The 12,856-nt window shown below is 65.5% G+C and overlaps 2 protein-coding genes across 3 annotated transcripts in view; one reads left to right on the top strand and one right to left on the bottom strand.

Annotated features, from left to right (window-relative positions):
• Positions 1–12,856, top strand: part of DCTN2 (dynactin subunit 2) — a 350,710-nt gene that overhangs the window by 202,101 nt on the left and 135,753 nt on the right. The window lies entirely within an intron of this gene.
• The window catches only part of ARHGEF25 (Rho guanine nucleotide exchange factor 25), a 49,114-nt gene that overhangs the window by 1,631 nt on the left and 34,627 nt on the right, over positions 1–12,856 (bottom strand). Inside the window, exons 4-15 of the mRNA XM_075061250.1 lie at positions 9,208–9,527; positions 8,345–8,434; positions 6,338–6,462; positions 5,869–5,935; positions 5,385–5,488; positions 5,132–5,181; positions 4,058–4,338; positions 3,579–3,671; positions 3,041–3,091; positions 2,351–2,428; positions 1,562–1,753; positions 229–409 (exon numbers count right to left, since the gene is read on the bottom strand). Coding sequence (XP_074917351.1) covers positions 229–409; positions 1,562–1,753; positions 2,351–2,428; positions 3,041–3,091; positions 3,579–3,671; positions 4,058–4,338; positions 5,132–5,181; positions 5,385–5,488; positions 5,869–5,935; positions 6,338–6,462; positions 8,345–8,434; positions 9,208–9,527 — 1,632 coding nt within the window. The remainder of the gene's footprint in view (positions 1–228; positions 410–1,561; positions 1,754–2,350; positions 2,429–3,040; positions 3,092–3,578; positions 3,672–4,057; positions 4,339–5,131; positions 5,182–5,384; positions 5,489–5,868; positions 5,936–6,337; positions 6,463–8,344; positions 8,435–9,207; positions 9,528–12,856) is intronic.

Raw genomic sequence — 12,856 nt, 5'->3', positions numbered from 1 at the left:
GGGATAGGGCAACCCGGAGGTCTGAGGGGGGCTAGGGCAGCCCAGGGGGCGGAGCTGTGAGTGGGACATCCCAGGGGTGGGGCTGTGGGTGGGGCAGCCTGTGGGCGGAGCAGCCCAGGGGGCGGAGCTGTGGACGGGGCAGTCCTGGCGCAGGGGAGGGGCCAGGGCAGGCCAGGGCAGGAGGAGGGGAGCTTGGGAACCCCCAGTGGAGGAGTGGGGGGCACCTACCATTGAGGAAGTCACGCTGGGTCTCCAGGATGTGGCTGATGTCGGCCGCCCAGGCCCGGGCGATCTCCGGGGCCGCGGCCTGGAGCACGTAGCGGATGCTGCTGCGGTCGGCGCCCCGCGACGTCAGGGCAAATTTGCAGGGATCGTTCTCCACGTCCTCCTCCAGCCCCAGGCAGCTGACCTGCCACAGGGAGCCCGGCCTGAGCGGGGAGCCGGCCCAGCCCCCCCGACCAGCTGCCCCCTCCCCTCAGGGGCCTGGGACCTATACTGGAGCGAGCAGGCTGAGGCACAGCCGAGGGCGCCCAATTCCCCTCAAGGGTACCCTGGCTCTGGTCCCAGTCCCCCTGGTGCAGAGGGGCAGGGGGGGCTCCCAGGCGTGGGTCACAGGGTGGGGAGCGACCCCCAGGCGTGGGTCACAGGGCAGGGAGGGTGCAGGGGTGGGGAGCGACCCCCAGGCGAGGGTCACAGGGCAGGGAGGGTGCAAGGGCGGCCGGGGGGGCTGCAGGGGCCACAGCACATGTGGTCCCAGGCCCTCACTTCCCGCTCCCTTTGGAAGCTGCCCCTGGGAAAGGTGCCTATGAACCCCATTTTGCCCCCTTTCCTGTGTGTGTGTTGGGGGGGCAGGTTGTGGGTCTTGCCCCACACAATGCCCCCAGGGCTTGAGCTCTGGGCTGGGCACCAGCTTCCAACCATTTGGGTCTCACCAAAGCGGGTAGGAGGCTTCTCTGAGAGGCGGGACTTGACTGAGTGGGAGGAGCTTCCTGAGGCTAGGATGGGGTGAGGCCTGCTAGGGGCGGGGCTCCCTGGTGGGAGCTGGGCTTCTGGCATGGGCAGGGTCTGATAAAGGCAGGGCTCCCTGGTGCGGCCATGGCTTGCCAGAAGTGGGGTTCCATGGGTGGGGGCAGGGCCGGTCAGGGGCAGAGCTCTGTGGGTGGGTGTGGCCTGCTAGAAGGGCGTGGGGACTGCTGGGGGTGGGGCTCTGTGGGTGGGTGTGGCCTGCTAGAGGTGTGGTGGGGGGCTTGCCATGGGCAGGGCCTGCAATGGGTGGAGCTCCGTGGGTGGGTGTGGCCTGCTAGAGGTGGGGGCGGGGCCTGCCAGGGCAGGGCTCCATGGGTGGGTGTGACCTGCTAGAGGAGTGGGGTGGATGCTGGGGACGGGGCTCCATGGGTGAGTGTAGCCTGGTAGAGGAGTGTGGGAGGCTGCTGGGGGCAGGGCTCCATGGGTGGGCGTGGCCTGCTAGAGGTGGGGGCGGGGCCTGCCGGGGCACCGCTCCGTGGGTGGGTGTGGCCTGCTGGAGGGGGAGGGCCTGCCGGGGCAGGGCTCCCGGCGGTACCTTGATGCTGCTCTTGAAGAGGTAGGCGGGCGTGGCGAAGGCCTTGCGCCGCTCCAGGGGCTCGCTGAGGATGACGAGCTGCTCGAAGAGGAAGACGCGTCGCTCCCTGCAGCGCGGCAGGAACCCCCCGTCCTGCTCCGTCACCCAGAAGGTGTCCTGCTGCAGCAGCTTCCCCTGCGCCGTCAGCTTGCCCTGGAGGGGGCGGGGGGGTCACGTGGGGGACAAAAGCTCCCCTATCCCAGCCCCCCAACTTCCTGTCCCCCCCCGCACCGCACAAACACCTGACCCATCCTGCCAGCACCCCCACCTGACCATGCCCCAGCCCCCCATCAGCACCCACTCCATCTGGCCAATCAGGGAACAGCCACGGCCCCACGGGACCCACTGGGGTGCTCAGGTTCGGATCCCAGCTCCAGGGAATCCTTGGGGGAAATCGGTGCCCCCCCGGTGGCCGCTCGGCAAACAGGCAAGAGCAGAATGCAGCTCGGCACCCTGGAACATGGGCAAAGAGCCATGGACACCCCCACACACACGCCCCACAGGGACATGGAACCCTCAACCTCCCGCCAGTGGGCACAGACCCCCTTAATCCCCCCCACATCCCTGGGTTGTAGAGTGCCCCTGTGGGGGGGCACAGCAGGCTGATAGCAGAACCTCGTCCACCCCCCTGGAGCAAAGGCTGCCCCAGCACAGGGCCTACGCATGGGGGGGGGAGATGATTGATTGAAGCCCCCCCACAAGGGATCCCAATGCCCATAGCTCAGAGGAGAGACCACCCCCAACTCCTACCTCAAATCCTTGCAGCCTCCCCACGTTCATCATGTCATTGCAGCGCTTGGGCACGAAGCACATCACCTCCACGGCTTTCTGCGAGGCAAGGGGGGGATGAGAGCCGGGGAGAGGCCCAGGGCCTGGCGCGCCCTGGGTGGCAGGAGCTGCAGATACTTGGGGCTGCAAGTCGGGAGTGAGGGGCACTGGCAGAGTTGGATGGATTATCCCCAGCCTTGGGTACCCCCCCCCCCACACACACTGCCCATGTAATGACCCAGTTGCTTTCATTTTCTCAATGGGAACTGAACAAACCCCAGGATGAACGCCCCTGGCAAACACACACTCCGGTTCCCATGGAGACGCTGCCCCATACCCCGCTCTGGTCCCCACAGAGATGCCCTGTGCCCCCTCTGGTCCCCACGGAGACACTGCCCCCTCCGGTCCCCCTGCTGCCCCGTGCCCCCTCCAGTCCCTACGGAGACGCTGCCCCATGCCCCCTCCAGTCCCGATGGAGATGCTGCTCCATGCCCTCTCTGGTCCCCACGGAGACGCTGCGCCGTGCCCCCTCCGGTCCCCAGAGAGACACTACCCCTTGCCCCCTCCGGTGCCCACGTAAATGCTGCCCACTGCCCAGTGGGGCCTTGCCCTGGGCAGAGGCTCATGGGCCAGGCGCTCCCCCATGCCGCTCCCAGCTCTCACTGTCCCTACCTCCAGCTGCTCCGTGTCCATCCCGGCCTTGCTGTAGTACTTCAGGAAATCCTGGGACACAAGAGAAAAGGGACCGAGGGATGGGACAGAGGGAGCCCCGACCCCTCCCAAGGGGCTGGCATGGCCCCAATTAACCCCTAAGCAGATGGCTCGTGCCCCTTGGCAGTGTGCCAGGGCAGGATGCCAGGGCTGGGAGCCTGATTCAGAGCCACTCTGTTCCACTTGGCTCACAGGGCCGGGACCGCAAGATGCTGGGTTCGCTGCTTTTCATACCAAGCCTTCAGCAGAATCCAGAGCAGGTGTTTACACTCTGGAGAACCCAGGGCTAGCGGTGGGGGCGGGGGCTGGCAGGGGGCTGTGAGTTGGGGTTGAGGAGCATCGGAGAGATGTGGGGCAGGCTCTGGGGCGGAGTGTCCCCAGCCCTGGGCAGCAGGTGTGAGCAGCTGGCTCGGGGATGGAGCGTCCCCACCCTTGGCAGCCCGACATGGGTGGCTGGCTCTGGGGCGGAGCGTGTCTGGCCCTGGCAGACCTTTCTCACCTTGAGCAGCAGCTGGTATTTCATGATCCTCTGCACCGGCTTGATCAGCAGGTCATTGAGCTGCAGCCTGTGGCCCAGCTCCTGCTTCAGCTCCTGGGGAAACAGAGGCAGCACATCAGCTCCCTCATGCCCCACACTGGCCTGGTCCCGCCCACCTCCAGGAGGGTCGGGAGGGGCCAGCCGGGGCAGCAGGGTGGGGGGCAGATGGGGGAAACTGGGGTTCTGGCTGGGGCAGTAAGTGTGTGTGGGGGGATTCAGTTTAGCCAGGAGAGTGTTGGGGGTTGGATGGAGTGAGCTGGGATTCACTGCTGGAGGAGCAACGGGGGGTTGGATGGGACAGGTTGCACAGGGTGAGGGGGGAGCATGGGGCAGGTTGCAGAGGGGGAGGAAGAGTGTGAGGGGGTCCAATGGGGGTAACCAGAGTCCCAGCTGTTGGGGGGTCATAGAGGGGCCAGAAGGGGAAACCGGGGTCCCCTCACCTCAAAATAGGAGTCGATGTACTCAGAGACAATGTGTTCCGATTTGGGTTTGTTCTGGCAGTAAACGACATACATGTGCAAACGGCGCTCCTGGAAGGGAACGGGGGGCAGGTGACAAGAGTCCCAGGCACATGCCAGCACATGCCAATGCATGCCACAACATGCCCCACACATGCGCACACCCCCCAGCACGTGCCAGTCCATGCGAACACATGCTATATCACGCTGGAACATGCTCCCACATCTGTCCCCGCAGGGGGGTGGCTGATGCCAGCCGGGCCCTGCGGTAGCCCCCAGCGGAGCCGGTAGGCCCGGCAATTATGTGCCCACAGGCGAGGTGGCAGCCAGCCCCATGGTGCGGGACCCTCACGATGTGGAGCAGGAAGTGGGGGGGGGCCTTGGCGGCCGAGGCAGTATGCCAGGATTGCAGGTTAGGCGTGTGATTGCGAGGCTGGGAGGTGGTTGATGGAGGTGTGGGGGCAGGGTCCGAGGCGTATGGTGAGGCGCGTGGTGAACGGGGGGCTGGCAGTGCCCGATGATGGCTGATGCGAGGCTTAGGGCTGGCTATCTAAAATGGGTGGGATGTGTCCTGGGGTAGGGTCCTGGGGAGGGGCAGTGCTGGGGGGCGGAGGCTGTGCAAGGCGGTAGGCTTGAGAGTGGGGCCTGGGGGCAGGTAGTGCCAGGGCAGGTTGATGAGCAGGCGCTGGGTGGAATGGCGGGCCTCGGGATCGAGAAGTCCGGGTATGCTATAGCTGGGCTGAGTGCATGGCAGTGCAGGGCAACTCTCGGTGACGCCTGGACTCGACGGTGCCTTTATAAAAGAGCTGCGCCAGCAGTCCGGTGTGTGCAGACCATTTCTCCAGCTCTTTACCAGATAAAAGTAACATAAGGGGGGGGGCAGAGAGGGCTGAGAACCATGGGGCAGACCCCCACTGACCCTCCACCCCCACCGCAGCCCCTCAGGCAGCCGGGTGTGCCAGGGGCTGAGCACGCGGCCTTGCACGGGCACCACAAGGGACCATGTCTGGGAGAGGCCAGAGGAGGGCACCAGATGGCTGGAAGCAGGGGACTCGCCTGGCACCTGCAGACGTCTCCCTGATCCTGCCAGAGTCCGGGCATCCCCCCTGCAGCGAGCAGAAGAGGGGGGTCACTGTAGAGATCTCTTAGGGGTATATCTGTGTGCCCCCCCAGCCTATACGTGGGTGGGGAGAGGCAGCGGACCTGGCCCTGGCAGCACAGGGAGATCCAGCCCCTGGAACAAAGCGCTGGGGGGTCCCTGGGACCCACGTAGGGGGAGGGGTTGGGGGGGTCCCATCCCCTGACTCACTCCTTGTGCCAGTCGTAGATCTGGTGGATGTTCCCGAAGATGATCTTGTCCTTGCCCTCCATGTCCTCGGGCACGCCTCGGGCACGCATAGTCGCCATGTAGCCCTGGGAACAGGAGGGGCGGGTTAGCAGGGAGCTGGCACCGGGGGGCACACGGGGTGGGGGTGGGGCTCTGCTGCTGCCCAGATGGGGGCAGGGGGAGCGGGGCTCCCAGTGTGGGGGGCAGGGCTCCTGATGGGAGGTGCTGGGCCAAGGGAGAAGTATCTGCTCACCCCAGGGAGGGGCAGAGCTCTGGGGCTGAGGGAGGGGTCTAGGGGGAGGCGCTAGGCTGGGGAGGTTACCTGGGGAGGCTCTAGGACCGGGCCTGCTGCTTGCTGTGGGGGGCTGCTCAGGGACGGGGTCCCTAGGGCTGGTGTCTGTCTGGGGAGGGGAGCCTGGGGAGCAGGGGGCTGTCCAGGGAAGGGGGCTCTGGGGGGGGTTCACACCTCCACTATCTGGCCCAGGTCCTCCACGTACATCTTCTCTGTCTCCACGAGCTCCGTGAGGACGAACCTGCCCACGGGAGGGAACAGCTAAGTCTGAAAGCGGGGAGGGACCGTGGCCCCTTGTGAGACCCCCCCCGCATCCATCCTCCCCCTCCCGCCCTCGGCTGCCCTTGGGGAGATGCCTCGGCCCCTCCCACCTCAAGCCCAGAGTGATGCCGGGGAGGGACCTAGGGTCAAGGTCGCCCCCAACCCCAGGACCCGTCCCTATCAAACCCCTGCAGTGCTGGGGACGCAGCCTCTGTTCCAAGCGCCCCAGTCCTGCCCCTGGCACCCAGTGCCCTGCACCTGCCTGCTGGCACCCCCTACCCAGGAATTCTGTCCCTACCCCCTGGCACCTCCCGCCAGGAACTCCCATCCCCGACCCCTGGCACCCTCAGCCCTGTCCCACGGGCGCAGCGGCTCCACTTACATACTCTTTTCTAAGGCACTCTTTCTCTCCTCCTCACTCGTTATCTCTTCTGGGGGTAGCCCGGGGAGCTCTTCAGGGGGGGCCAGGCCTTGAGGGTCACTGGAGATATGAAGGGGGCTGGGGCCCTGCCAGGGGGAGGGGAGACAAAGTTAGGGGGCACAGAGCAGCTCTGCCCACTCCCACCCGGGCATTGGCAATGGGCCTCGAGGCTGCTGGGCAAAGAGCCCTGGGAGACCCTGCCAGGTAGGAGGGTGCAGGGGCCTGTGGGGAGCAGGGGCAGGGGCCCGGCACCTCAGGTACATGTGTCAGGGCAGAGCTCCCCCCTCAACAGACGAGTTGGCGCTGGCTCTGGAAGGGGCCCTCGGTGAGACACGGAAAACTCCGACCACCTGCCCCCAGCACTGCAGTTGCTGAGCCCCCCAGTCACTTCCCCCGAGAGCCAGGACGGGGCGGGAGGCACCTCCCATGTGAATGCGTGTGCACAGGAGTGTGTCTGCTTGAAGCACCTGTGTGCACGTGGGGGCACATCTGTGTGTGCAATGGCGTGGGGGGGGCCTCTCTGTGCATGCATAGGCTTCTCTGTGTGTGCAAAGGGGTCTGCCTGGGGCGTCTCTGCATGTGAATGGGGCATGTCTGGGTGTGCATGCGGTGTGTCTGGGTGTGCATGCGGCGTGTCTGGGTGTGCACAGTGTGCATGGGGCATGTCTGCGTGTGCACAGGGCGTGCATGGGGTGTGTCTGCATGTGCACGGAGAGGAGGGGGCACGTCTGCGTGTGCACAGGGAGTGCATGGGGTGTGTCTGCATGTGCACGGAGTGGGGGGGCGTGTCTGCATGTGCACAGGGCGTGCATGGGGTGTGTCTGCATGTGTACGAAGTGGGGGGGGCATGTCTGCGTGTGCACAGGGTGTGTCTAGGTGTGCAGGGGGCATCTGGGTGTGCCCCGGGGTATTGCCGAGGGGACTCCTCTGCTTTCTGGAGATGTGGGTTGGGATCTCAGGGAACCCAAATGGCCAGAGATGCAGTTTCCATAGTTTCCTGCATGGGATGCCCTGGGAACCAAGACCCCATAGCTTGGGGGCTGGGGCACAGTCATTAGGGGGGGGTGTCAGGCATCGCGCCCCCAGGAGCATCCCAGAGCCCCAGTTCCTGCCCCCCAGGCCCAGGCAGACCCTGCTAGCTGGGGCGGGTCCCTCCAGTGTGTGCAGTAATGGGGAAGTCCTGCCGGGTCCCAGCCAGCCCAGCAGCACCCTGGACAGGATCAGGCCCTGCGAGGGTTAAACACCCCAGGGACCGGGACTCCTGGGAGTCAAATCTCCCAAGGATCCCCCACCGGAGTCAATCCTCACAGCAAACCCCCCAGGGGCTGGCCCAGGGGCTGCTTCTCTATGTCCCAACTCCCAGCCACCCTTGGTACCAGTGGGGCAGGATCTGGGGAGGCGGGGGGGGGGGGGTTAGCAACATGGTCCCTGGGCAGAGCCTCGGAAGCCACTGACAGCGGTTCCAGAGCTGGGACGGGACAGCCTGGCCCCCCTGTGGGGGCTGCCTGCGGTGCCACCCCTGCCCCACAGCTCCATAGGTGGGGGGGGACCGGCCCCTGCTGGGTGAAGGGGACCCCTCCCTTCGTGTGACTCAGCCCACCCCCTGCAGAGAAGCAGGAACAAGCCCCCACAGCCTGGCACCCACCCGTGGTCTTGGCACCTGCTCCAGGCTAATGGAGACCATGTGCGTGGGACGGGGAGGGGGTGGGGGGGGCTCTGCAAGGGACACCCTAAGGGGCCAGGTGTGCCCACCTCTGGGGTGGCACCACTGCTCCTGCTCGTCCCCCAGCCCCTCCGGCATCACTGTTGACCCTTGGCGTGGGCAGGAGGCTCTCAGGGTGCCCGCTGCAGTGCAGAGCGACCTGCCCTGGGGTGGGAGGTGCCGGGAGCAGTGAGGATGACCTGGGCCGGGGAAAAGTGGGGGATCTCCTGTGGTGCCAGCCCCCACCCCCAATGCTCCCTCCTCACCTGTGTGTTTGCCTCTGCGGCGCCCCCCTCCAGCAAGCTGCACAGCAGAGCCAGGCCTGGCAGCCGCTCGCCCCCCGAGGGGCCCGATTCCTGCAACACACGGGGGGGCGGTGTCAGATGGGGACTAGGACTGCCACTGTGCCGGGGGCGGGGCGCCAGAGGTTCAGTGTGCCCTGGAGCAGGATGGGGGGGCTACACCCCCTGCCCCTGATCTCCAACCCCCGCAGCCCTAACTCTCCCTCAGGGGGTCAGGTGCCCCCCATGGCGGATCCCCGTTTTCCAGGGGAAACTGAATTCATGAGACTGTTTTCCCAGCCGGAGCCCCAAGGCCCTGCTAGGACAGGGGGGCGGTGGTGGCCCCAAGCAGGGGGCAGATTGCGGGCGCTGGTTGTGTCCTGACACATCATCAGCTCTCTGTGCCACCCTGGAACTGCTAACCCAGAGCACCCCCATGGCAGTGCCCAACCCCCCATAGCAATGCCCAGCCCCCCATGGCAGTGCCCGGCCCCCCGGAACCCAGCCCCCCATGACAGTGCCCAGACCCCTGGGAAACCAGCCCCCGTATGACACTGGCCAGCCCCTGGGAACCCAGCCCCGCATGGCAGTGCCCGGCCCCCGGGAACCCAGCCCCCATGGCAGTGCCTGACCTCAGGAAATCCAGCCTCCCATGGCAGTGCCCGGCCCCTGGGAAACCAGCCCCCATGGCAGTGCCTGGCCTCATGGGACCCAGCCCTGCCATGGCAGTGCCTGGCCCCCCAAGGCAGTGCCCAGCCCCTGGGAAACCAGCCCCCCCATGGCAGTGCCTGGCTTCATGGGACCCAGCCCCCTATGGCAGTGCCCATCCCCGCCCCCAGCGCTCTCACCGTGCCCTTGGGCTCCTGGAGGGCAGCGAGGGGTTCGTCAGCCTTGCCCAGCAGCCCCAGGTCGATGCTTTTCCTCTCCTCCTGCCGGCCGTGCCGCCTGCCCTCGCCCCCGCGCCGAGGCCGACCCTCCGGCTTCCGCTCGCCCTTGGCCAGGCTGCCGGTGCTCAGCTTGCGCACCGGTGTGGTCAGCCACTTCTTGAGGGTGCTGACGGAGCGCCGGGAGCCGGGCGAGCTGGGCGCGGAGCCGGACGAGGGCTGGGGCTGGATAGAGGCCACTGAGGCTGAGATGCTGCCATCACTGCCTGCCACGGAGTAGGACTCTGCGGGAGAGAGGCTGAGGGGGTCAGAGAACGGGGCAGGCACAGGATGGGCAGGGGGCTGGCACTGGGTGGGCACAGGGTGGGAAGGGGGCAGGCAGGCTGCGGGCACAGGGTGGTCAGGGTCCTGGCATGGGGAAGAAGCTCTGGAGGGGTGAGGGCTGACTCTCCGGGTGGGCTGGGGGGATACTCCGTGACAAAGTGGGAATGTTCTTAATGTTTTCTCTGAATACTGCGTGGGTGCCTCAGTTTCCCCTATGCACTAGTGTCTAGGGGGGTGTGATTGTTGCAGAGCCCTAGGGGGCCAGTGTGATGGGGTCTGCACAGAGAATGGCCGACACCCTGTCTTCTGGGAACTGATGGCCTGGGCCCCTCCCCTGCAAGGTGCCAACGGCAGGTGTTGGAGAACGAAGGGAACAGGTGCATCCTGGCCCAGAGAAAGAGACAAATAGGGTGCGGGGAGGCTGGAAAGTTTTCAGTTTGGAGCTGGCTGGGGAAATGAAGGGGGCCCAGACAGGGCTCTGGTCTCCCTGGCCCCCCAAGATGGACCCGACTGAGGGGATCCTGTTGTCTGTACCTGCAAGACCTGTCCTGGACTGTGTTCCTGTCATCTAATAAACCTTCTGCTTTACTGGCTGGCTGAGAGTCCTGGTGAATCGCAGAAAGCCAGGGGTGCAGGGCCTTGCCACCCCAAAACTCTGTGACACTCCATGGGGTGTGGCATGGGGGTGTGGAGAGCCAAGGGGCACCCTGAGCGGGCATGGAGGACAGGGCACAGAGACATGCTGGGGGCTCTCACATGTGATCCTCCGGGGGGGAGGAGGGACACACACAGAGCAGAGATAGCGTTTGGGGGGTCATGCCCTGGGTGGTTTGAGAGGGTGCCAGGCGGGCATAGAGGGGGGCTGCTATGGGTGGACAGGGCTGGCAGCTTTTTCCCAGACCCAGAGAGAAGCTAAGTCTCTCCGGGGCCCGGTCGGCAGCTTGGGGTAAAATGCCTGGGAAGGGATGACCCAGGCCCTGAGCAGCCTGGCTGGAGCCACCATTAGCCCCTGGGTTTGCAGCACAGTGGGGCGACACAGAGGCCTATGTGTCTAGGCCCCCAACCCTCAGCGGGGAGCGCTGGCAGTGGGGGGCTGCTGGGACTTAACCCGGCTCAGAAATCTAATCCCTTCTATTCCAAACAATTCCAGCTGTGGAACGGAGCCGGCGCCGGAGGGCCCTGGCACGTTGGCTGCAGCCTTGTCCTCTCTGTCCTGCAGACCCCCTGCAAAGCCCCCTGCCCTCCCCACAAGCCCAAGTGCTTCTGGGGAGCCAGGGCTTCCAAAGAGCTCACCTCCCAGTGCTCAGGGCCCATGGACATTTCAGGCCCAAGGGATCGGGGCCTAAAGGGGAGGAGAGTGAGCTCTTTGGATAATCGGGTCCAGGGAGCGCATGCAAGATAAACATGAGAAGCAATTAAGCTCCTTTATGGCACAAGAGAGGCAAAACCACAAGAGCCACCACCCAAAGCACCAGCCAGTCAGGAATTCGAGCTATGGGGATGAGGGGCCTCCAAGGGGGGCCTGAATGCAAACCCAGCGGGCTGGGGATCATTTGGATGAAGCTGCGGCTACCTGAAGAGAAGCAGCAGAAAAAGCACAGGAACAAGGCCCTGAGAGCAGCCTAGAGAGTGAGAGAGCTTTGGGCACAGCACGGGCCGGGAAGGGAGTTAGGATGGGAACAAGGCACCAGAGTCACGCTGTTTGATTCCTGCTGCCTCGGGGGAAACAGGACTTTGTCCATATGCAGGATTGCATCAAAGATCCCAGCTCCAGCTGTGATTCCTCCCCCCACCGGAAACAACCCCCTGTCCCGTATCTCCTCCCCCTTGCCTCCAGCCCATTTTGAACTCATACTTTACCCAGCTGGGGAGCCTTATCCCAGCCCCATCTCCTGGGAGGGACGGCAAGGGAGGCGCCTCCCCAAAACAACAGAGCTGGGGAGAGAACCCAAGAATCCGAGTCCTGGGTTCCCAGGAGCGCCCCCTGCCGTCTGCTTTGGGGAAACTGGGACATGCATTCGAAAAGCAAGAAATGTTCCCTCACGCTGGACCCCCCCATCCCCTCCCTGAGGGAGACCCTTCCCCTGCCACCCCAGCCAGGTGCCCAGGGCACTGACCCTGATGCTGCCTGCTCTCAGCACAGCTATCAGTCAGCAGCAAAGCCTGTAGCAGGCAGGACAGGGGGAGGGAAGGCCCTCCCGGCAGGGCCCAGCAAGGGGTGGGGGGCGGCGTGGGCTGGGCCAGCGCCTGGCGGGAGGTGATAATCCCATGCAGCGAAACTGCACCTGCTCTCGAAATAACCTTGCCTGCGTCAGGAGCCCGGGACGTGTCAAGCCGCCGGCACGGGCACCTCGTCCCACCCACGTGGCCTCGCCAGCAGGAGCGAAGTAGAGAGGCCTGAGCACATTGGAAGGGTATCATGCCACCTCCCCTAGGAGAGGGGCTCCCTTGGACATCTGCTCAAGCCAGCATCTTCCCCCCTTGAGCTGGGGAGCGGCCCTGGCATGGGGACAGAGGCCCAGGAAATGTGGGTGGGCAGCAGGGGAGCATCCCATGGGCCAGCCTGGCACAAGCAACAGGGCACGGTTATTGGCTCCCAGGCCCCGCGGGGGCTGCTCCCGGATGCCCCTCCAGCAGCCCCTACTCTCTCCCTAGGGATCAGGAGGTGCCCCCCCGAACCCTCTGGCACCAGCATCCTGCCCCCACGGCCCAGCTCCCGGGACCCGCCCCCCCATCATGCGCCAGGGAGGGGCCACACACCCGCGGGGGGGACGTGCATGGAGAGGTTCTTGGCAAGTAGCCAGCCTGTTCCACCCCCTGTTCCCAGGGCAGGGCGGGGGGGCAGGGGATTGTGTGACTTGAGTTTGGTTCTTTATCATTTAGTTTTCTTTTAAAGGCTCCTAATGACCCAGGGGCGGGTGGCAGAGTGGGGGGCAGGGCCCCAGAGATGGGGTTTAGGAGCCTGCAGCAAACAGGTGCCCCCCAGTGGGGAAAAGCCCCGTACCCCACTCCCTTCCCCCTTGAGCCAGGCAGTGCCCTAGCCCCAGGGGCCAGATCAGAGCCAGCGCCCCCTAGAGGCGAAAGGCCCCATGCCCCATTCCCTGTGCCAGCCAGTGCCTTGCCCCGGATCAGAGCCACGTGATGCTCACAGTAACGTGGGGGATCCCTGCACTGTCCAGTTCGCCCTAGGAAGCCCCCCAGGGCGCTGCTGGTGCCAGGGCTGAGGTGGGGGAGCTGGTTGGCCGTGGGGGAGAGGACAGCTGCAGTGCTGGGGCTGAGGCTGGTGTGG

The sequence above is a fragment of the Chelonoidis abingdonii genome, chromosome 26, assembly GCF_003597395.2.
Source record: "Chelonoidis abingdonii isolate Lonesome George chromosome 26, CheloAbing_2.0, whole genome shotgun sequence".
NCBI classification, from domain to species: domain Eukaryota; kingdom Metazoa; phylum Chordata; order Testudines; family Testudinidae; genus Chelonoidis; species Chelonoidis abingdonii.
Note: the sequence above shows the minus strand (reverse complement) of the source record. Positions and strands in the feature narration are given on the sequence as shown.